At 36.6% G+C, this 25,068-nt stretch overlaps 1 protein-coding gene across 2 annotated transcripts in view; it reads left to right on the top strand.

Moving 5' to 3' along the window:
* LOC126335532 (E3 ubiquitin-protein ligase SMURF1) overlaps positions 1 to 25,068 on the top strand; it is a 187,480-nt gene that overhangs the window by 108,841 nt on the left and 53,571 nt on the right. For both annotated transcript variants that reach the window (XM_049998905.1, XM_049998906.1), the window contains one exon: positions 8,973 to 9,426. In XM_049998905.1, the coding sequence (XP_049854862.1) occupies positions 8,973 to 9,426 (454 nt within the window). The remainder of the gene's footprint in view (positions 1 to 8,972; positions 9,427 to 25,068) is intronic.

Genomic DNA, 25,068 nt, shown 5'->3' with positions numbered 1-25,068 from the left:
CAAGAACTTCATCTGTGAAGTTTCAGACATCACCTAAAAAGTGCAGAAATTCCCTATTAGAGTTCTTCTAATGAAATGACAGACTTCTGTGTTCAGGGGACAACATTAATTTCTTAGCTTTGAAAGGCAGATATCTTTTAAACAGGAAACTATGAAATGGAGAAACTGCAATATGTTTCAACCTAGGAGAAACTGCTAGGAGAAAGTTGTTGTTAAAAGTTTATTTTGGTAAGCAATAGAGAACAGGACAGCTGACAATACAAAGAGGAATGCGACAGAAATTATAAGAGTGAGCAGGAAAGTGATAGGAAATGTATCACAAATAGAACAACAATATACATGAAACTGAGGAAGACTATACTGTAATTTGACATTGTATGAATGAACTGTTGGTTAGGCATACACACATAATCTTGTCACTGAAAATATAAGCCTAATACATTGATGGAGTAGAACGAAACATAAACGAAAATTACACAAGTTACCAAAATTATAGCCTTCTTCTCACGTTAACAGATGAATAAGAAATGTAATGAAGTAGTGTAATAACATGCAACTGGGACAAAAGAAACTTGGAACATTTGCAAATCTCAGATAAGTCAAAATAGTGGAATGAAAGTAAGGGCTGCTATTCTAGTAGGACAACAGTTTTGGTAATCCAGGTAGTTATTCACATGAAGGCTTACATACCGTATTTACTCGAATCTAAGCTGCACCTGAAAAATGAGACTTGAAATCAAGGGGAAAAAAATTTCCCGAATCCAAGCCGCACCTGAAATTTGAGACTCGAAATTCAAGGGGAGAGAAAAGTCTTAGGCCGCATCTCCAAATCGAAACAAAGTTGGTCCATTGTAATATGAGACACAATGTAGGTTGAATGAATGATGATACAGCGACAGTAGGTTGGTTCAAGTCGTAAGCTTAGCAGTTAAGCTATGCCAGGTATCCATTGCTATGCGTCAGGCGCTCCGTCCATATTTATTCGGGTACCCTTCCTTTTTCACGTGCTTTGTCTGGTTTGAATTGATTCCTTATTTTTCTGTGATCTGATAAGCGCAGTTTTCTTTGTTACAGGTGTTTACGTCACTCTAAGCTGAAAATGCATTACTGTACTGTCATGCATTGTTTGTCGCATTCTGATAGTGCGCATTTACGGCCTGTCGCGTTTGTTTGCGTTACCGCCGCTTACAATTAAAAAAAGAGAGAGGAATCGTCTCATTAGCGAAACTATGGCAAGAGACTGCTATTTGTTGTTACTTACACTGATGCTTTCTTTGATAATGATCAACAAGAACCAAATAATATACTGTGTATGATAGAAGATGTTCTGAACGAGAGTTTAACAAAAATTTTTCTCTGTTTGAAAATCGTTGCAGGCGCCTCTTTAGTGCATTACATTCTGCACAGAAATTAGTCATCTTAGATTTAAAAATCTAGTCAATTGCCTTGCTTCATTTCTGACTGTATCACTGTTAGGCATAAGAATAATACGAATATAAACATGACATGATGTGTATATTCTTCCGCGTTTGCTGTTGTTTCACTCTAGTTTCGTAGTTTATTAGGCAGACAGGTTTTAAATGAGATAGCAGCAAACACGAAACAATACATGGCAAAATGTTTATATTCATATTATTATTATGGTGACGAGAATACTGCATGTGATTCACAATTTATAAAAGTTCCTATTAGCAACTATCTCTTCTCACAGATAGGAAAAAATCCAGAACGTTGAGTTGGCCATATTGACAAACATCCCAAACAGTTTTGCCAGTCGCGTTTTCGTAGTACATTGAAATGCTGCTACATTCGAAGATGAACAATACAGAATTTGTATTTACTTCGTTGGATAATGTATGAAAACGCAGTGGTCAAAACTCGAGTCGGAGAAAAAAAAGCTAGTCTTCCACCCCCCTTTTTTTTTTTTTTTTTTTTAATTTATTTACTGACGCAGAGGTTTTGGCGCTAGTATTTATCTTTGTGCCTATAAAGCATGTCTGTGTAGCGCTACATATATTTGACACCAGAAGTAAGTTGTGGCGGCACCCACCGACATTTTTCAGAACTTCCGCTTGCTTTGCACTCGATTCTAAGCCGCAGACGGTTTTTTGGATTACAAAAACCGGAAAAAAAGTGCGGCTTAGATTCGAGTAAATACGGTAACCTGAACGAAACACAGGTACTCACAGGAATTAGAGTTTTATAAAAAGTTTGAAATGTTTGCTTTTAAACTCAAAATATCTATAATAGTATTGGTGCAGTTTCAGAATATGATACACGAAGAAAACAAGAAATATGTGCAAAATACAGTGAGACAAAATTTAAATTATTTAGAAAATAGTTGGAATTTACTGTAACTACCAGTAATATGCAGTGGAAAGAAAAAGTAACTTCCGATCACAGCTTTTATTTAAGAACAGAACAGTTATTATTTTACTTTACAGTTTAGTCAAGAGTTACTCTTCTGTTAAATTTACTGACACCCGTCCCTTATTACATTAAAAGATATTGCAATTTACCTTCAAAATTATATACTCCATAAATTATACTTGTATTTCTGTTGGGAAACAGGTTTTATTGTTGTCCAGGTAACCATGATCTAACTCGATAATAAAATTAGGAATTGATTGAAATTTAGTAGAAGTATTAGTTCTACTACTACAGAGCCAGCACTGAACATTCTAAATGTCTGGGATGTTCAGTCTTGAGATCATTGATGCAGCAAAACTGCTCTACCATGCTGTCCATGTGGAAGAGTGGCACAGTATGTTTGCCTTTGTAAATGACCCAATGCTAACTGTTTCCTTCTGCTGTGGATAACTTTCTTCCAAAGATATTCTTTATGTTGTCTAATTTATCGTAATGTCTGGTTCAAATTAATGATGATGTAAATAAAATAGAAAGAAACTTCCACATGGGAAAAATATATTAAGAACAAAGATTCCAAGACTTACCAAGCGGGAAAGCGCCGGTAGATAGGCACAATGAATAAAACACACACACAGAATTTCGAGCTTTCGCAACCGGCGGCTGCTTCATCAGGAAAGAGGGAAGGAAAAGGAAAGAAAACCCACATCCTTTCATCTTTCCTTTTCCTCCCCTCTTTCCTGACGAAGCAGACTTCTAGTGTAATAGGCTGTGAAAAGGCTGTGTTGTAATTAACATTTTCGTCATCTTCATTTTCAATGTCAGTTATTTATTAAGTATCAGTGGGAATATTCTCATACAAAACCTCTTCAATTTCTGTGTCAGTCAAAGGGCGAAAACAACCATCAGTATTATGATTTTTGTCCATGTGTGTGAGAAAAAGTTAGACGAACAACATGTGAGAGGTTACATCATGCAGCTACAATAAAGTGCTCTCACAGCTTGGCGGTACTTCTAAGTCCACTTTATATTTTCCATTGTATGTCATTTGTTTATAGTGTAATGCTCCAAACTAGTGTAAAAAAAAAGACAAAAGTTCTTACAATGGAAAATCCGACAGAAGTTTCAATAGCTTGCACACAAAGATAGACAACAGTATGGAAACAAACATGTGACATCTTCTGTTTTCACAGTAGCCTGCAACAAGGAGTTTAAAGCTTTGTTGCCAGAGAGGTGTAGCTATTGTATAGTAACAGCTTTGAAACAGTAGAGTGGAGGTACAGGAAAGTAACAACAGGCTCTCAGCACACAAAACTGAACTGTGAGAAACTTATGTGACTAAAAACTTACTGGTACCTTTACGTATCATCAGGCAACAAAGAGTTAAAACAGGTTTTATTGTTTGAAGGCAAATGGAATAATCACACGAATGACGTGATTTGTCTTTATGCTGATCTTAACAAAATACAGAAGGCCATTAAATGAAAAATTTCAATGCGGAAACTTTACCTGTGTATTCTCATCTTGTACTTGCAGTTGAATCCACAGAATATTCCATTCCTGTGAAAATGCTAAGTGTTTACGATGATAACTGTGCTACTTGTGAATGATCATAGCTGTAAACCTGAATACACTTCATATCACGTTGTTCTGACAATTAACTGAAGTAAATTAAAGATATTTATTAATGGTTGCGAACTGTGGCCTTTCAACTTAAGCAATTGATTAATTTTTCATTCAGCTTGGTAAGTAGACTGGAACATGTTGGCTTCTTAAGGTTTAGTCTTCCTGAATAATTAAATATTGTAAGAACACACTAATTGTATACTTCATTTTGAAAATGGTCATATTAGATCTTTGAGTAGCAACAATGTGAAAAATATAAAATTTAAAATTATTGATATAATTAACCTTTATCGTCACAATACATGAATACAAGAATAAATTGACAGAAAGAGAACAATCACGTGTTTTAAGGAGGTGGTTGCACTTAAGAATGTAGTGTGAAATTTTTCAAAAATTAATCTTTATCATCATAGCAATCAACCAAATACAGAAAGAAATGGGCAAAAAATAAACAATCAATTGATTTAAAGAGGTAAGTTCATTTTGGAACCACTAGGACATATAGTTTTCAACCACTCATCATTTCATATGATATATTTTAAAGCAAATTTGCATTTTCTGAGACAAACTGACATCTTGAAACCTCCTTGAACTCATATACCCAAAACAAATTATAGTCCTAAATAACAAGCAAAAGTGGGGTTACAACTTAATAAAATTTGAATCACAATTACCTTCTGCCCCATTTGTTTCATTTCGGTAATACTCAGAAAACCAGTAGTAAAAACTGAAAATTACATTACAATAACTTAGATATACTTACTTTAATTGTCAGTTATCTCCTCAATATCGCCACTATTAAAAAAATAAACTATATAAAAAGCATGTCAGAATCTCCTACAATTATATCCGTTGCTTTGAATACTATAAATGACTACTATCATTAGATTAGATTAGATTAACGTTCATTCCAATTGATCCATAGCGAGGAGGTCCTCCAGGATGTAGAACATATCAGAAAAACAATAATATGTGACAAATATTTGCAACTGAAACAAATAAGCTAATGTACCTTCCACAGGTCTCAAGTGGAAATTTTAATGAACACTATATGAAAGAATCATTTTACAAACACTCATTTACTAAGACCGCATTAATACACTGAATTTAAAATTAAAAAAGTTTTTTATACAAGGTAATAAACATATAATAGAACTACTACAATACTTGTATGAACACATTACTGCACTGAAGTGGTGCAGAAGTTAGATGGTGCACTAAATTTGTAGAAGTACCTCATTGTACCACTAGAAGTCCCTGTCTTGCAGTAGCATTGGTAATATCATGCGAAAGTCACTAGTGTCCACTGGCGCTCAAAGGGTTAATATGTAAATAATTTAGGAGTAAAGGAGACCACTTGCAGAATAGCAGAAGGATTGACTCACCATCAACAGGCACACACAAGAAACAAAGAAACTCTAATTGTTCAAAGGATTTTCCCAAAAGCAGCATGTTTTCTTCTTTTGTGTTTGTCTGTTGATGACTCAATGTGTGAGTGGTCTCCTTTACCCCTAAATTATGTATGTTCTGCAGGAAGTTTCCTTACTATAATCATATTAATATGTAGAACATTAGTAGCTACTGTGACATTTCTGATAATATTATGAGAATTGTTTCATGAAGCACCAGTTTGATTGTTCACCATGATGTGTGGAAGTACATCTTAAATTAAATGGGACTAACAGATAAATCTGTAGACTGTGCAATATGAAAGAGTGGGCGAGGTAATGGACTTATATGTAGGAGTAATGAGATTTGACCATCTTTGTTTAGATTTTATGTGGAATGCTAAATCACATGAAGTAACTGTCTGTATTCTTCATTCAAGGCCACATCTTGATTCTTGTCTGCCTGTTGTGGATGTGTTAAAAAGAGAGCATTGGACCTTTAACAAGCTGATCTAGTCATCTTATCTCCTAGCTAGCCTTTTCCACAGAGCTGTAGCTGTGCTCACACATACTCCCAACATATTTAGATGTGGAGCCACACAGATACCGTTGTGCTGTGGATGTTTTGAGACGTAAAACAATATTTCTAACTCATTTATGTAGTATCTCATTAGAGGTTGGTTATTTCATTGGAGAATTTGTGGATGTTTATTGTTGGGGTCTCCTGTTGATATTTTTAATCCTATTTATGTTTCAGTACTGACATCAGGACATTGTCCTATCTTTGTTATGATGCTCTTCACAGAGTACATTTCACTTTTAAATGATTTGCAAAGAGGAAAATATTGTTATAGAAATGACAGTAAGGTTGATTTTTTGGTGTAAAAAATTGTGGTGACTCTTTTACAGAATTTCAAGATAGGAGTCTGGAATAGTATACCTTACCACGTACAACCCTCCACTATTTGTCCTACAGCAAATGTACAGGAGAGGGAGGGGGGGGCGGGGGGGGATCTTAAAGCTTTAACTAACCACCCCAGTAAAAATGTTGTATAATTAATTTTTGTACATACATGTGTACAGTTGTGTTAAGTATTGAAATCCCTGTGCCACAGTTACACAGCATCCCGCTAGAGGAGCCGAAAAACGATTTTACGGGCTATTGATAAAGTGGAATAATGTGTTATAATTCATTTTCTGCACTGGAGGGGGATCAACAATCCAGGCTGAGTCAGTGAAGTTGTACAGCAACAATGCGCCATTGCATTAGACAGTGGTTTGGTGTCCCTAACACTTTCAGTGTGGTTGAACAAGTCTGAGTGACGAAGAATGTAATGAGATATCATTCTTCTGTAAATAACTGAGGATCATGAGAGCAGTGCTCAAAAACTGGCATTCACACCTGATGCGATAGAGGAAGTGAAAATAAATCGTTGGTTAGTTTGTAATGTCTTGCATAACTTGTTGAACGAGAGAAACATTATTATCTGTTGTGGCTCTGTGACTGCTCACACCCACACATAAAGTACATCAAACTGAGGCAGAAACGGAAATGTTGTTGCTGTGTCAGACCAATCCAGGTGACTTCTTCCACCTGCCTAATCACGCTGCGAACATTAGGTGTATCACTATGTAGCAGCAAGCAGTGGAAATATGTGGATGCACCATAGCTGTAAAAGATGAAGACAAGCCATCACTGTGCAAGGTGATGTCGGGTCTTATTGGAGTCTGTCATGGTGTGGTCATAACAAATTATGCAAATTCTCACAGTGGCATGCTACAGAAATATGCTCATTAAACTATGAGAGGCTGTTGGTATCAAAAGTCGAGGTAAGCTGTCTAACAACGTGTTTGTCCTTCACAACATTGCCCCAGTTCATTCTGTCAGGACACAGTGACACATGCTGCTTCTGTGGACTACAAATCACCTACAGCTGGGCTTTGAAAGCAGCCTTTGATTGAGTTATTGTGCTAATACGCAAACAGGAGAGGTTGAACATTTCATATTTTAGAGCATTTATTTTGGAAACCAAATAACATTATGAACATTTAAGGGTGACCTAGTTGTACAAGCCACCTTATCTTTGATGCATATGAACTTATTTGAAATTTGAAAGTATTTAAGTTTCTAAATAGGATTATGGAAGTTTTGCTATTGTCACACTTTGCAACGTGCAGATAATAAATGTGTACCCCTGTAATGAAGCACTCGAACTGCTGCAGTCTACGGAAAAATTGTATGTGCAGCTACAGAAAATGTCCCATTCAACAAAAACGAAGTGGAAAAAGATTTTGCTGAGGAATACATCATCACTGTGACAGTGATATTGCTGACATTGTATAATTTGCACTCAATAAAACTGCATCCTGTGATTAGTGATACAAAAACTGAATGTGTACTATTAACACATTCAATAACTTCCTGAGTCAGTAAAGCAAGAAATATATGCAGAATGAGCTTTGTTGTGATTGGGTAGCAGGGAATAGTGAACAACTGAAATTGAGTGACACATCATTTTTTGCCATTGAAAAATCATGCTAAAAATTGCTAATAAATGTCTTTTTTTTTGTTAAAGAAAAAGCAGCTTTAACATCTGTGCAGTTTTGCTACGGCAGTATTCAATTAACAGAGTAGTTCAGCGTAAAAAAAAATTAAGTCTTAATGTATTTTACATTCACTGTTCATTTTGTGTTGTCAGTGACAAAATTCGGTTGAAAAGAGTGGTCACTATAGTGTTCAGAAATATTTTGTATGCCGTAAGGTTGGTCACATTATTAACTCAACTCCTGATAACAGCCCTAAGACAAGTCAGTGCCTATAGTATAGTCGCCATTAATGACGTAGCAGTTTAGATGGCATGCAGCAAGCACATCTGTAGCAGTCGAAGGTTTAAGATGATGAATGACAGTTTGCAGGATGCTAAGTCCTAACAGACAAGAGGGAAGTTATTGTACAGGCCTCCTATCTCTTAACTTGAATAAATATTAAGTGCCTCACTTCTGCCTGGATGGAAAAAAAAAATTATCATCATGACAGTTTATTAAAGAATGAATTGCTAAAGTTCCAGAATGAAATTTTCATTCTGCAGCAGAGTGTGTTGATATGAAACTTCCTGGCAGATTAAAACTCTGTGCCGGACTGAGACTCGAACTTGGGACCTTTGCCTTTCACGGGCAAGTGCTTTACCAATTGAGCTACCCAAGCATGACTCACGTCATGTAGGAGACAAGGTACTGGCGGAAGTAAAGCTGTGAGGACGGAGCGCGAGTCGTGCGTGGGTAGCTCAGTTGATAGAGCATTTGCCCGCGAAGGGCAAAGATCCTGAGTTATTGTCTCAGTCTGGCACACAGTTTTAATCTGCCAGGAAGTTTCAGTTTCAAAATTGCTTTTTTTTTTTTTCAGTCTGTAATGTTCCAGACTGTGAAAAGTCACTGGTAATGTGTGATATACAAATTATCTATAAAAATTCACATTTTCTGTTGCCATACATGTAAGGGGTTTCCACATTTACTTTTAAGAAATTTATTTTATCAGATTCACAGTGCTTTTACCATTTATTGAAAAGTGTTGACATATTGTTTGTTTATTAGGAAACAGAGCTCAAGCACTTCACCAACCCATGGCGCAACGAGCAGCTCAAATTCCAATTCGAGCAGTGGACGGGTAGATCCCGTGGGGAGGGAAGATTCACCTTCTGGGTCATCTCGCCAGCCTTCTCTGTCCCCTACAAGCAGTGGAAGTAGCACAACAATGAACAGTGAAGCAAGAACTTCGGGAGAAGGAAGTAGCAATAGTGCAACGGAACCTGCTGCTGGTACTGACGGAAGTGCAAATAATAGTGAAAATAGAAATTCAGCTTCAGTGTGTGTGTCACTAAATGTACGAAGTGGAGAACTGCCAAGGGAACTGTTGGACAGTGAATTGTTGCCAAAGTACAAACGAGATTTGGTTACGAAGCACAAATCTTTAAGAACTGAACTGCAAGCACTTCAACCGCAAAGTGGTCACTGCCGTTTAGAGGTGTCACGGACAGAAATATTTGAGGTAAGGTGTGATGTAGTGTGTTACAAAATATGTACTTTGCCTGTATTTGTAATATTACACTATCCTTCCTTCCTTATGGCAAAGTCAGCCTTAACCTTTATACAGATTGGAACATTGTCTTGTCACTGAAAATCAGACTTGGTGTTAAATTACAACTGTTCCTTCTGTATATTACAGTAATACTTTTCAAGTATTTGCTAGATGAATTTCTTGCATTTACTAGTCAAACTCGTGGCAAAATATACAGAAGAGCTTTATGTATTCTATAAATCATACCCACTAAGGGTCGTGCTAATGAACCTTACCCGAGAATTGAGTGAATGAGGATTTTTTAAGATACATTTTTGTAGGATTCTCCCAATTAACCTCAATTTCTTCTGCCTTTCCTACAATCTGTTTTTTTTTTTCTCCCACTCTTTTACACGAGACACGTACACCTAGATATTCTGTGGTTGTGACTATTTCTATTAATTGATCACTGATTGCGCAATCATACAATAATTGATCTTTCTGCATATTTATGTGTTCCATTGATCAGTAGCACGGAATTACCATTATGACATGGAACGTGTCAAATGCACAAGAAATGCGCTCAGGAAACAAGGTTTTATTTATTAATTTATTGATTGTTACATTATAGTGTTATACCTAAATATTTCTATTATCTATCCCATTCCCTTAAATAGCACAAAATGCATATATTATATCTCAAGATTTATTTACTCATATTCAAGAATTCAGCTATGGTATAGGAGGAGTTGTCAAGGAGGTATGATTTAAATTTGTTTTTGAAACTATTACTGCTGTCAGTTAAGACATTTTATTTCATCTGGTAATTTATCAAAACAGTTTCATAGCAGCATATTTTCCACTTTCTGTGCCAAAGATAGGTTAAGTAAAGGATAGTGTTGGTCATTCTTTTTTCTGGTGTTGCAATCATGAATGTCGCTGTTGATTTTAAACTGGTCCATGTTGTTGAGAAAAAAGTTCATTACTAAGTAAATGTACTGTGAAGCAGTTCTAAGAATTCCTAACCTTTTAAACAGATGCCTACAAGATATGCGACTATGAATCCCACACATTATTCTAACTACTTTCTTTTGAGCAGTGAATACCTTTTGCTTAAGTGTTGAGTTGCCCAGAATATTATTCTGTATGACATCAGAGAGTGGAAGTATGCAAACTATGTTAGCTTACTAATTTCTACATCTTCAAAATTGGCAATTATTCTCATTGCAAAAGTTGCTGAACCTAGTTGCTTTAGGAGACCCAAAATATGAATTTTCCAATTAAGATTCTCATCTATATGTACACCCAAAAACTTAGTATGCTCTACCCTGGCTACTGACTTCTTTTGATGTGTTATGTTTATTGACGGAATTATTCTTTTTGCAGCAGAAAATTGGATGTATTGTGTTTTTTCAAAGTTCAGAGCAAGCCCATTCACAGAAAATCAATTAATAACTTTTCCAAAGACCTTATTTGTATCATTTTCTGTCGGACTTTCTTTCACTGGATTAATAATTATGCTTGTATCATCACCAAACAGTGTTAGTTCAGCATCTTGTTTCACATAAGAAGGGAGGTCATTCACATATATCAAGAACAGGAGGGGACCCATGATCGAACCTTGTGGAACACCAAATGTAATTTCACCCCAGTGAGATGAAGTGACAACTCCTTTGAATCACTTGAAGCATATAAAGAGACTTTTTGCATCCTGTTCTGTAGATGTGACTTAAACCCCTCATATGCTGTTCCATTTATACCATAGAATTGTAATTTCTCTAACATAATGTCATGATTTACACAATCAAATGCTTTGGATAAGTCACAGAATATTTTTACCGTTGCCGTTTTACTATTTAAAGACTCTATTATGTGGACAGTGAAATTGTATATAGCTGTCTCAGTGGAACAGCAATCCGAACTGTGATTTACTAAGTATCCCATTACTAGAATGAGATTGTCACTCTACAGCGGAGTGTGCAGTGATATGAAGCTTCCTGGGAGATTAAAACTGTGTGCCCGACCGAGACTGTAAAGTTTGGAAGGTAGGAGACGGATACTGGCAGAAGTAAAGCTGTGAGTACCGGATGTGAGTCGTGTTTCGGTAGCTCAGTTAGTAGAGCACTTGCCCGCGAAAGGCAAAGGTCCCTAGTTCGAGTCTCGGTAGGGCACACAGTTTTAATCTCCCAGGAAGTTTCATATCCCATTACTGTTGAGATGGCTAACCACTCTTGAGTACATTCTTTTCTCAAAGATGTATGAAAATGCTGTAAGAAAGGATACTGGCCAGTAGATAGTGACATTAGTGGTTTCCCGCTTTTTGTAGAGAGGTCTGGCAATGGCATAATTTAACCTGTCTGGAAAAATACCCTGAGTCAGTGATGCATTGCATATTTGAGTCAAAACATCAGCTGTAATTGTTTTAATAACTTGTTAGAGATGCATCTACTCCAACAGAACATTTATTTTTCAAAGATTTAATAATTTTCCTTATTTCACAAGAGGTTGTTAGATGAAACTTAATCTGACTAAAGTTTTTCAAAACTGTCTCTTCCAAATACTACCTGGATTTTTCTTTTGAACTATTCTCACCAATGTTTTCTCCTACACTTAATAAGTGATTGTTAAATACATTGGCTACATGTGTACTGTTGGTTAAGTTGGTCTCATTCTCTTTAACAGTAATACTACCTACCCCAGTGGTTACTTTTCCTGTCTCCCTTCTTACAACATTCCATATTGATTTGATTTTATTGTTGGAGATGTTAATTTCTTCTGTAACTTACATATTTCTTGATTTCCTTATAACTTTTCTCAGTATGTTACAATAATTTTTATAGTGTAAAACTACTTCTGGATCTTTACTAGTTCTTGCTGTCTCGTACAGCTTTCTTTTGAAGACACTTTAATACCTATAGTAATACAAGGTTTCTTTGAAAAGTTCATGGTGTTTCATTTTGTAATTTTCTTTGGAAAACAATGTTTGGAAAGGGATATAAATTTATGAAGAAATGTGCTGCATTTATCATTAGCATTTGACTCATTATATACATCTTTCCAGTTTACATTTTCTCTGAAGTATCTATAGATACCGGGTTGAACACCCTCATATTAAGTAAAATGGTTTTTGAAGTGTACACCCTGTTAGGTTTTGTAAGTTAATCAGTTGTGCATCATGGTCAGATAATCCATTTACCACAGGGAAAGCATGTGTTTGTTCTACATCCTCTTGCTGTACAGATACATTATCTATTAGAGTGGCTGGCCGGAGTGGCAGAGCGGTTCTAGGTGCTACAGTCTGGAACCGCGCAACTGCTATGGTCGCAGGTTCGAATTCTGCCTCGGGCATGGATGTGTGTGATGTCCTTAGGTTAGTTAGGTTTAAGTAGTTCTAAGTTCTAGGGGACTGATGACCTGAGAAGTTAAGTCACATAGTGCTCAGAGCCATTTGAACCATCTATTAGAGTACTGCTGTCCTGAGCTATACATGTAGGGAAATTGATAACGTGTAGGGAAATTGAGGCTCAACTGCCAATGTCTGTACAAAGTGTTGATCTGTTGCATTTCTTTCATCATTATGTTACGGTTTTATAGCATTGATATGTTTCCATATACAGCAGCATCAGTAGCAAACATCTTGATAGTGCTTTTGTCATTGTCTACGAGGTTTTACAGGATGGTTAGAAATGGTCTCAGAAACTTGTAAGGGTGCTGCAGGGTAGGTTGTGTGAGAAATAATTGTTAGAAAAAAATTGAATACATTGCACCATTTTCAAGTTAATTAGCATTGAAGTTACCCAATTCGGCCACTGCACATGCAAATTTAAGTGGCTCACCAGATACTATTAATGTCAGTCGTTCTCATAGTGTAGATGACAGCGCACAATACTGCTCAGGCTTAGGAGCAGGAGTTAAATTTGCACATGCAGTGGCCTGTTTGGCTAACTTCAATGCTAATTAACTCAGAAATGCCACAACATGTCAAATATTTTCCTAAACAATTATTTCTCAGCACAAGCTATCCTGTGGTGGCGGCAATGACGACAACAGCACAAAACTGTACTGAATGGCCTCTAGGAATGACGGAACACAGTGAATCAACCTGAGTGCAGCAGTCTTGTTTCCTTCTGCGTCTCATGGATGAATAAAATGAATTGAGTTTAATAATATCTGTTTACAGGAAGCATTTCCAAATGGATCATAAAACAGTATTGGAGGGCAGTGTGGAGGGTAAAAATCGTAGGGGGAGACCAAGAGATAGGAAGCAGATTCAGAAGGATGTAGGTTGCAATAGTTACTTGGTGATGAAGCAGCAGCTTGCACAGGATAGAGTATCATGGAGAGCTGCATCAAAACAGTCTCTGGACTGAAGACCACCACCACCACCACCACCACCACCACCACCACCACCACCACAACAACAACAACAACAACAACAACAACAACAACAACATAAAACATATTTATTTTCCTGCAACAAGTTGTCAGCAATGCAGTCCCATAGTTAGGCATGTCTGGCCCAACAAACCTTTTTGGAAACAGGTTTGACATGCGCCTTTCGCAAACCACTTAAAATGCTTTGTTGCTCAAGCAACTTTCAGCAAACTGTTGCTACAGAGGTCAACACAGAAGTGTGCAAGTGTTTCATCAAATCCAGTGATCTTTAGTCTATTGAAAAATTGTAGTTGATTTTCCAGTTTAGTTACTCCTCTCTGTCATTTCGACATTAGTGTGGTTACTGGATAGAGAAACAACAATAAGTTTTTTCCAAAGGGAAACAATTTTAAAGACCAAATTCAGTATTTTGCCTTCTTTTCTCCACTGTTTTACTACTGTCATGATCACTGAGACATTGTATAGATGTCTTTGATCTATTTATTAATTGTAAGTAAGACTTTAACTTTATATCTGTGATGAAGTTGTTATTGGTTTTGTAGCAACTGTGTAGCATGGGTGTTGAACCATGGCAGATATTTCCACCCCTCACAACTATGCTGTACTTATGTGTTAAGGTGTCTTTTACAATGTTTCTGAATTGGATGTTGAATGTTTCTTGTCCCACCTGCTAACCAGACATTTTTCTTACATTTGTTAGCTATTCTATTGACACTATAGCAGCCTTATGGTCACAGGTTCTCTCCTTTGTGTTAACTAATCAAAAAGTTTTTTCTGTCAGCATGGTATTTAAGATGTTATCCTCATAGGTTGGCTATATAACTAACTGTTAAAGTTAATTTTTCAGAAAATAAATATATAATAATCTCACGTGAATTCCTGTTCTTGGCACTTGTTCTGATCACATGAGTTTCCTAATTTATAGCTGACAACTTTAATTCTATTCGTATTATGATACCATGATCAGGACATTCATGTGCATATTTTCTCTGAAGTATTCCATCACTACAGCTCCTCTAGGCTGGTGTATAAAAACACCCACTGACTTTGCTTAACCCACTTTCACTTCGTTTATTTTGCATTTGGATTAGTAATAACTTCAGTAATATTATTAAGTTCTCTGGTAGCAGTAAAATTTTCCACTGTGACAACCAGCCCATAACTGTGTCATGTATTCCAACTGAAATTTAAGATTTCACTGCTGTTCATGTTTGGTTTCAGCCTGCTTTTGGTTCCTAGTACAATGTAGTCATTATCACTATTAGTAAGTAAAACTATCTCAAAAGGCTCACTTGGCAAGAATGATGAATGTAATACAGAGTGTTTATAAATGAATATTAGGGTTTTAATGCTTTATAATATTTATTATATTAAACTCACAGTTATAAATGATATGTCAAATGAAAGAGCAACTCAAACAGTTTTACCAAGAACATTATAAGTCTTCAATGTGAGCACTATTTGTCACACGGTACACACAAAGTCTATAGCAGAGTTAAGCGTGTCTTCAGTGGTTGTAGCAACAGCAGCTTCAATCCAGTTTCTTAATTCAGTGAGGGGTGCTGGTAGCAGAGGTACACACACACATGATCCTTGATGAAGCCTCAAAGGAAAAAAATTGCATGCTGTTAGGTTGGGTGAACGTAGAGGCTATGCAAAACAAGCCCTATCATTGGGCCCCTTGTGGCCTATCCAGTGCTTGGGTCCAGTGAAGTTCAACCAATCACGTACTTCACAATGCCAGTGAGGTTCTTGGTAAAACTGTTTGAGTTGCTCTTTCATTTGACATATCATTTATAACAATAAGTTTAATGTAATAAATATTATAAAGCGTTAAAACCCCGATATTCATTTATAAACACCCTGTCCATATCTATATTCATAATAATTTTCTTTGATTATATCTACCACTAAAAATTATAAGGAGAAATACTTTTATCAGAATGCATAATTATGTTCTGAAGAACAGTCTAATTCCGGTCGCAAAATTTTACTATTGATAGTTGTAAGTTAATTACCTCTTCCTTAGCTCTTGTACATAACTTATTTTGAAATTATGTGGAACAATGTGTGTACTTGTGTTGCCAAAGATGTAGGGATTAGCAATCTTGCTGTCACTACAGGGACAGTGTTAACCAAAGACAACAAAAAGATCTTCCAGGAAGTTAGGAGAGTATTTTTGTGCAGTAGTGTTGCTAGCCACTAACTAACTTAATACATAATCTAAGGACATTTAGTTGTAGTCCATCAAATGCAGAACTGCTATGGTTAATGCTTGAACACATCATACTGTTCTTTTCAGATAACTACACATGAAATAACATAGTAATGCAGCAGCTATTCAAAATAGTTTAATGATGCCATTTGGAAAATATTTCAAAAGTAGAGATTTTTACATTCTTGCTACAAAAAGACTGTAGTGGGATTGATAGACAAAAACTTAATGTCAACTTGTGCAGCTGGGAAAGGTGCTTTGCTTAAAACCTTCAATAATTTTTGCAATTAGGTCCTGTTAACACATATAATAGGAAATCATAGGATGCTTTGGACAATGAATGAATTGAAATTATCAATCTGGTATTTTGTGGATTAGTCTGATATTGAAACTGAGGACAAAAACTTGAAATACTGCATTTAAAAATGCATTCATGCTGGGGATGCTGCTGTACCAGTGTGTGGCACCACACACACTCACAAATGATAGACAGTGAAATGAGCATACAGGCTAGTAAGGGTGTATACACCCTGTAACAATTGGGAAATCCAGAATTTTTCATCGTTTTAGTTTTAAGTCAAATTTCTGTAAATTTGAGTGGTAAGAACTGATACTCTAACAAATAATTTGACTGCTGCAGAATAATACTGAAACAATAAAACATAAAGGAGAGAATTGCACCAAAATAAAACTTAAATTGTAAATAAAATGTGCTGGTTACAACAACAAAACACTGTGCACATGTAGGCATGTGCAGACAGCAAAATGGGTCAAAGGCTTTAGGATGAAGACTATGCAATACATTGTAGAAACAAACTGCATTCAATGAGTGTGATGTCACAATGGTTTATGTTTCTAATAGGTCATGGGAAAATATTGTGAATGATGGTATGAGAAGTGTTACTTCCAAAGTAAATTTCTATTTATGCAAGACGAATTATGTTACATGTGAGAATATGTGATGATTTTCTTCTCTTTCCTTCTCATCCCATATGGTAAGTCTTCCCTGACCTGTGGTTCAGGGTGACTTTCTTGAAATCTACCCATTTCCCTAGACCTCTCCAGTCCTCTTCATTCACCCTTCTTCTGTCCCTTTCAACCCTTCTACCTCAAGAAGGAGCCACTGTCTCCAAAAACTTACCAATTACAACTGTCTTTTACATATATGTCCAGCCGCCACTTGGTGAGTAGATTTTTTTATCTATCCGATCTTCAAGGTAAATAAAATAGAAAGAAACTCCCACATGGGAAAAATATATTAAAAACAAAGATTCCAAGACTAATCAAGAGGGAAAGCGCCAGTAGACAGGCACAATAAATAAAACACACACACAGAATCTCTAGCTTTCGCAACCAACGGCTGCTTCTTCAGGAAAGAGGGAAGGAGAGGGAAAGACGAAAGGATGTGGGTTTTAAGGGAGAGGGTAAGGAGTCATTCCAATCCCGGGAGCGGAAAGACTTACCTCAGGGGGAAAAAAGGACAGGTGTACACTCGTGCGCACACACACACGCACACACACACACACGCACACGCACACGCACACACACACACACACACACACACACACACACACACACACACACACACACACACACACACACACACACATATCCATCCGCACGTACACAGACACAAGCAGTCTCAAAATTTACGAGGGAAAAATGATAAAACCTGTCTGGGAATCGGGGCAATATCAGTGAATATCCCTTAAGAAATTATTCAGGTAGTGAAGGGAGAAGAAAATTTAAGTCAGAGAAGGAAACGTAGTAGGTGAATATGGATTGGGGTTAAGAAGTGAAAGAGGAAGCCACCTGGTAGAATTTTGAACAGAGCATAACTTAATCATAACACTTGGTTCAAGAATCATGAAAGAAGGTTGTATACATGGAAGAACCATGGAGATAATAGAAGGTTTTCAGATAGATTATATAATGGTAAGACAGAGATTTAGGAACCAGATTTTAAATTATAAGACATTTCCAGGGGCAGATGTGGTCTCTGACCTCAATCTATTGGTTATGAACTGTAGATTATAACTGAAGAAACTGCAAAAAGGTGGGAATTTAAGGAGATGGGACCTGCATAAAATGAAAGAACCAGAGATTGTACAGAGTTTCAGGAAGAGCATTAAGGAACAATTGTCAAGAATGGAGGAAAGAAATATAGTAGAAGAAGAATGGATGGCTTTGAGGGATGAAGTGGTGAACGCAGCAGAGGATCAAGTAAGTAAAAAGACGAGGGCTAGTAGAAACCCTTGGGTGACAGAAGAAATACTGAATTTAATTGATGAAAGGAGGAAATATAAAAATGCAGTAAATGAAGCAGGCAAAACGGATACAAACGTCTCAAAAATGAGATCGACAGGAAGTGCAAAATGGCTAAGCAGGGATGGCTAGAGAACAAATGTAAGGATGTAGAGGCTTACCTCACTAGGGGTAAGATAGATACTGCCTACAGGAAAATTAGAGAGACCTTTGGAGAAGAGAGAACCACTTGTATGAATATCAAGGGCTCAGATAGAAACCCAGTTCTAAGTAAAGAAGGGAAAACAGGAAGGTGGAAGGAGTATATAGAGGGACTACACAAGGGCAATGTACTTGAGGACAATAATATGGAAATGGAAAAGGATGTAGATGAAATGGAAGATACAATACTGCGTGAAGAGTTCGGCAGAGCACTGAAAGATCTAAGTCAAAACAAGGCCCTGGGAGTAGAGGACATTCCATTAGAACTACTTACAGCCTTGGGAGAGCCAGTCCTGACAAAACTCTACTATCTGGTGAGCAAGATGTATGAGACAGGTGAAATTCCCTCAGGCTTCAAGAAGAATATAATAATTACAATCCCAAAGAAAGCAGGTGTTGACAGATGTGAAAATTACTGAACTATCAGTTTAATAAGTCACAGGTGCAAAATACTAACACTAATTCTTTACAGACGTATGGAAAAACTAGTAGAAGCCGACCTCGGGGAAGATCAGTTTGGATTCCGTAGAAATACTGGAACACGTAAGCGAATACTGACTCTACGACTTATCTTAGAAGATAGATTAAGGAAAGGCAAACCTACGTTTCTAGCATTTGTAGACTCAGAGAAAACTTTTGACAATGTTGACTGGGATACTCTCTTTCAAATTCTGAAGGTGGCAGGGGTAAAATACAGGGATCGAAAGGCTATTTACAATTTGTGCACAAAGCAGTTGGCAGTTATGAATGTCAAGGGGCACAAAAGGGAAGCCGTGATTGAGAAGGGAGTGATACAGGGTTGTATCCTATTGGTGATGCTATTCAATCTGTATATTGAGGAAGCAGTAAAGGAAACAAAAGAAATGTTCGGAGTAGGGATTAAAATCTATGGAGAAGAAATAAAACTTTAAGGTTCGCCGATGACATTGTAATTCTGTCAGAGACGGCAAAGGACTTGGAAGAGCAGTTGAACGTAATGGACAGTGTCTTAGAAGGAGAATATAAGATGAACATCAACAAAAGCAAAACGAGGATAATGGAATGTAGTCGAATTAAATCGGGCCATGCTGAGGGTTTAGATTAGGAAATGAGACACTTAAAGCAGTTAAGGAGTTTTGCTATTTGGGGAGCAAAATAACTGATGATGGTCAAAGTAGAGAGGATATAAAATGTAGACTGGCAATGGCAAGGAAAGTATTTCTGAAGAAGAGAAATTTGTTAACAATAAGTTCTGATTTAAGTGTCAGGAAATCGTTTCTGAAAGTATTTGTATGGAGTGTAGCCATGTATAGAAGTGAAACATGGACGATAAATAGTTTAGAGAAGAAGAGAATAGAAGCTTTCGAAATGTGGTGCTACAGAAGAATGCTGAAGATTAGATGGGTAGATCACATAACTAATGAGGAGGAATTGAACAGAATTGGGGAGAAGAGGATTTTGTGGCACAACTTGACCAGTAGAAGGGATCGGTTGGTAGGACATGTTCTGAGGCATCAGGGATCACAAATTTAGCATTGGAGGGCAGCGTGGAGGGTAAAAATCGTAGAGGGAGACCAAGTGATGAATACACTATGCAGATTCAGAAGGATGTAGGTTGCAGTAGGTACTGGGAGATGAAGCAGCTTGCACAGGATAGAGTAGCATGGAGAGCTGCATCAAACCAGTCTCAGGACTGAAGACCACAACAACAACATCACTTGGGGAAACTTAGGGCAACCCTGGTAATGTTCCAGTAAATTCCATTGTTCCAAAAAATAAGCATGTCCTAGAACCATTTTTTTGGAGTATACTCTAGCTTACATATTTTGGACCTAATTGATACCATTTTGTGTGACTGTACTATTGGATCATTGCATTTGTCCTTATTGTCACATCCTCATGGTCACTACATTCAGGTAGAGTTCCATTCGAGTTCTCAATATTGTTGGGCAGATCTTCACATTCCATGTATCAGAAGCCCCTATCATCGACCTGTGCCTCATGACCATGATAGGGCCTCACACAAACTAGATGGACAGTGTCTGTGCACTTTGGTCTCCTCAGTGTAAAATGGCCATCCTTGACTTTATGGTCTACTTACAATTCAATGCAGGCCAGGGTAAAGCTTTAATAATTTTTCTGTAGTTCTACATTGTTCATAGGTGTAAAAATCCATTTTAAGCCACTTGTGTTGTAGTTTATAGGTTTGTGTTTGCTAAATAACATTTACAGTTCTTATATTGGGTGTGCGAGGCCCACAGGCATGCTAAATGTCAGTCTCCTTGAGTTAATTATCAGGTTGAGATGGAAACAACGTATCCATTCTTGTTTCAGCTTCTCGAGCATGTATCAAGAAAAATGGCATGAAATGTGTAGTGCATCCCAGTCTTTCAGTACATGTCTACATACATTGAGAGCTTATCTGCCGACATCATATTAAAACATTTGGTGAAGTCATTAGTTTGTTAAACAGTCTTCAGGGAAACACTTTTCGGTCATTGGAGACAATTACAGAAGATGCTGATGTACTTCAAAATTATGTCTCTTACAAGAAACTTGCAGGTTCCTGGAGCTGCAGTAGGTGATACAGTCTTGCTTGTCATTTTAGTGGGTGTTAGTTGGATTTCACTATTATGTACCTATTCCCTTTTGTCCATGTGATATCCCTTTAGGATAAGTCAGTTTCAAACTAGTGAAAAGGAGCAATCACTGAAACAGTTGATGTCAAGGAGCAATCACTGAAACAGTTGATGTCAGAAATCCTAGGGGTAACTGAGGCACAATGGCTCTGTTGTTGGTATTAACCTACAGCGGCTAATACAATGTCTTATAGACTGGCAGACACATAGCCAGTGGCATCTGCTTCAGATTTGTTCGAAGTCTGCACAAATGCTGGATGACCTGATGTCAGTGTGCAGTGAAAATACTTCCATGTGGCTAGCTGTAAAAGGTCTAGGATGGCGAGCAACACTACCTATCCGTTGTTTCATAATTCCTTTTATACAGTATTTCACTTATATATCTGGATTCTCTTTTGATAACTTCTTACTTCTGTAAAAGTATGTCCACACAATGCCTCTTTCCTCATTCACAGTCATAGACACATGGGAACAAAGTGCACGTGCAAAAATGAGTAGAAAGAACACGTGTATGCATGTGTGTGTTTACCTATCCACACATTGCCTCATTGTGCAAGCAGTCTACTATGCATCCATTTCTTTCCTCAGCAAGAGAACATTAAGGCTTTGGGTTACACAGTACCTAAGTAACAGAGGTACAAGAAACACAAAGTGATAGCAAGGTTGTTTTGTTTTTTGCAAATTTCAAGTGACAGACAGATTTCAGATTTTCTGCTTGAGAAACTGGAGTGACAAGGCTTGCACTAACATTTTCTTAGCTGGCAATCATCATCATTTGTACTAGTTGAATTGTTTATTTCGCTAAAAAATATGTAATTGAGACCGTTAGTCTTTATGTGAAAGTTAATAGACATTCATTATGTCATTAATTTTATAAACAGTTGTTTAGGATTGATGTCCTCAGACTCAACAAATTCAGAAATTCCCATTTGGTATCTTTGGTGTCATCATTGTACTTCATTCAGCTCCACTCCTCCTTTTCTTTTGATCAGAGTAGAATAGAAGTAGAAGTTTATTGTATCATAACATACAATTTCGAGTCATTGATTAAATTACAGGAGACTTATCAAAACACAAAAACTGGTTTAGAATTTTTCTTATAATATCAATAATATAATATACTGTACTGGATAATTAATTAAGCACTTAATAATTTTTCTTTGAAAGTAACAAGCTATTAAAAATTAACAGTCCTAAGTAGTTACTCTCTCTCCTACTCAAATTTTCGGGTTGTCATTCATAAATTCTTCTACTGAATAGTAACATTTCTGCACTGATTTCTCATAAGGTGTTTTTCAGTGTTTCTAAATTTAAACTGAGCAGTTCTCTTCCTTTCACTTTGTTACATACCCATATACAGTGGAGTTTGAGCATAAAGTTTTAAATGGTGGGTGGGCAGCATAAATTTTAGTTATTTCTGTTGTAATCGTTGAAAATGATTTGTTACATGTAAATCATGGTTACTATGAATAAAGAAAATCATCTCATAGATGTGTAGTGAGGGAACACTTAATATACTTAGATCTTTTAGGAGTGGGTGACATGATTTCCTTCACCCTACATTGCGCAAATTTCTAACTATGATTTTCTGAAGTTTTAATATACGACACACATTGTTTGAGTTACCCCAAAAATATAATTCCATATCTTACTACTGACTTGAAGTAGATGTGATATACTACTATTCGTATGTCCGTATTGGTATCATTGTGTAATATCCTAATTGCAAACGCTGGGCTATTTAACTTATTTGCACGGTACTGTATATGTAAGCCCCATGATAGATTTTTTTATCCAGTTGCAGTTCTTGTGACTGATCTAAATATAATTTAATTTTACTTGTTTTGCTTTCAACTGTATTAACTGAGTTTTTTCATGTTTAATTTTAACCCATTTAAATCAAGCTAGGTATCTAATTTTTCTTAAGTTTTAAATACAGTTTGGTGAATTTGATCAATATTGTTACTTCCAATGATTACAGATCTTATCTACAAATAAAACTAAGTCACTTTCAGTACTAAAGTACATTTATGTAAAACAGAAACAGAATGGGACCTGAAACAGGACCTTTGGGTACTCATTGTGAAATGGTTTTACGTTTTGAAGCATAAGTTCCTCTCTATGATATAACCACTCAGTCTTCAGTTGGTTAGGTAGGGCTTAAACCACATTGCCCACAGTTCCTACTTTCCCAGTTTACAGAGTAGCAAAGAGTGGTTCACACTATCAGAGGCCTCTGATAGGCCACAACACATTCCTGTGGTATGCAGTGAGTTGTCAGGAGAGGAACTAATTTTGTCTACAGAATGGTTTATAGCAGATACCATGGTTTTGCCTTTTTGAAATCGATACTGATTTTTTGAGGTTATTTTAAATATTGTATGGAATTTTGAATTCGTATGGTGACTACTTTTTCAAATAGATTTGATGGTGATGTAAGATGAGAGATTGGCCAATAGTTCCCCCTAAGTTCTTTTGTGCCTTTTTTGAACAGTGGTTTAAACTGTCTGCCTATGTGTGCCTGGAAAATAACCTTCTGGAAGGGACTGGTTAACTATTGTAGGAAGTGACTGTGCAGTTAATTTAGATACTGTTTTTAACACTATTGTTGGCATCCCATCCCATAATGCTGATGTTTTACTTTGTAATGGTAATATCACATTTTGTATCTTTTACAGTAGTTTTGCTAAATGTAATGAAATTCACCTTCAAATTGCCCAGTGTTAAAGAAACCTGCAGTATCTGAGTACTTTTCTACATTGATGTTTGATTTGTTTTCATTTATAAAGTATTCATGAAATAATTCAGAAATTTGAGCAGTATTTACAATAGTTTTGTGCTCTATCTTGATTTCTGAAATATCATGGCCCCTAGCTGTGGCTTTGATCACTGGTCATAATGCATTTGATTTGTTTTCACTATCCAAAATGTATTATTTGCCAGTTCCTTTGCAGCCTTTACAACTTTTTTAAAAATATTTTTGTAATTTTTTTTTACATAGGTAACAAAATCAGGACTTTTGTCATGTTTTAGTTCCCTATGTAGCTAACTTTTTCTTGCACTAGAGGTTTTTGTTCCTATGTTATAGATCCTTACGTAGCTATCTTTTTCTTGCAGTAGAGATTTTTGTTCCTTCAGTAATCCACTAGTTTATTTCCTACATTTTTATTATGCATAGTAAGGGAGAACATTTCATTAAAAATGTGTTGGAAGTTTTCAAAGAAAATAGCAGAATTTTCTAAACCTGAAATACTATGATCTACAGCACACTCAACCTTATTTAATCTTTGATGGAATAAGTTTATATTTTCTGTGGTGAATTGGCGTTTGGTGTAGGTTCGTTGGTGCAGGTTTCTACTGTTTCTGGTGACTCTGTAAAGAGAGCACAATGGTCAAAAAGTCCTAAACCTAAACAAAAATTATTTGCTTCATTATAAATGTAATTGATTAAAATATTAATGATGATGTAAATAAAATAGAAAGAAACTTCCACATGGGAAAAATATATTAAAAACAAAGATTCCAAGACTTACCAAGCGGGAAAGCGCTGGTAGATAGGCACAATGAATAAAACACACAAACACACACACAGAATTTCGAGCTTTCGCAACCGGCGGCTGCTTCGTCAGGAAAGAGGGAAGGAACAGGAAAGATGAAAGGATGTGGGTTTTAAGGCAGAGAGTAAGGAGTCATTCCAATCCCAGGAGCGGAAAGATTTATCTTAGGGGGAAAAAAGGATAGGTATATACTCGCGCGCGCGCGCACACACACACATATCCATCCATACGTACACAAACACAAGCAGACATATTTAAAGGCAAATGTCTGCTTGTGTTTGTGTTTGTGTATATATGTATGTATGGGTGTGTGTGTGTGTGTGTGTGTGTGTGTGTGTGTGTGTGTGTGTGTGTGCGCGCACCAGTATATACCTATCCTTTT

This window comes from Schistocerca gregaria, chromosome 2, assembly GCF_023897955.1.
Source record: "Schistocerca gregaria isolate iqSchGreg1 chromosome 2, iqSchGreg1.2, whole genome shotgun sequence".
NCBI classification, from domain to species: Eukaryota; Metazoa; Arthropoda; class Insecta; order Orthoptera; family Acrididae; genus Schistocerca; species Schistocerca gregaria.
Note: the sequence above shows the minus strand (reverse complement) of the source record. Positions and strands in the feature narration are given on the sequence as shown.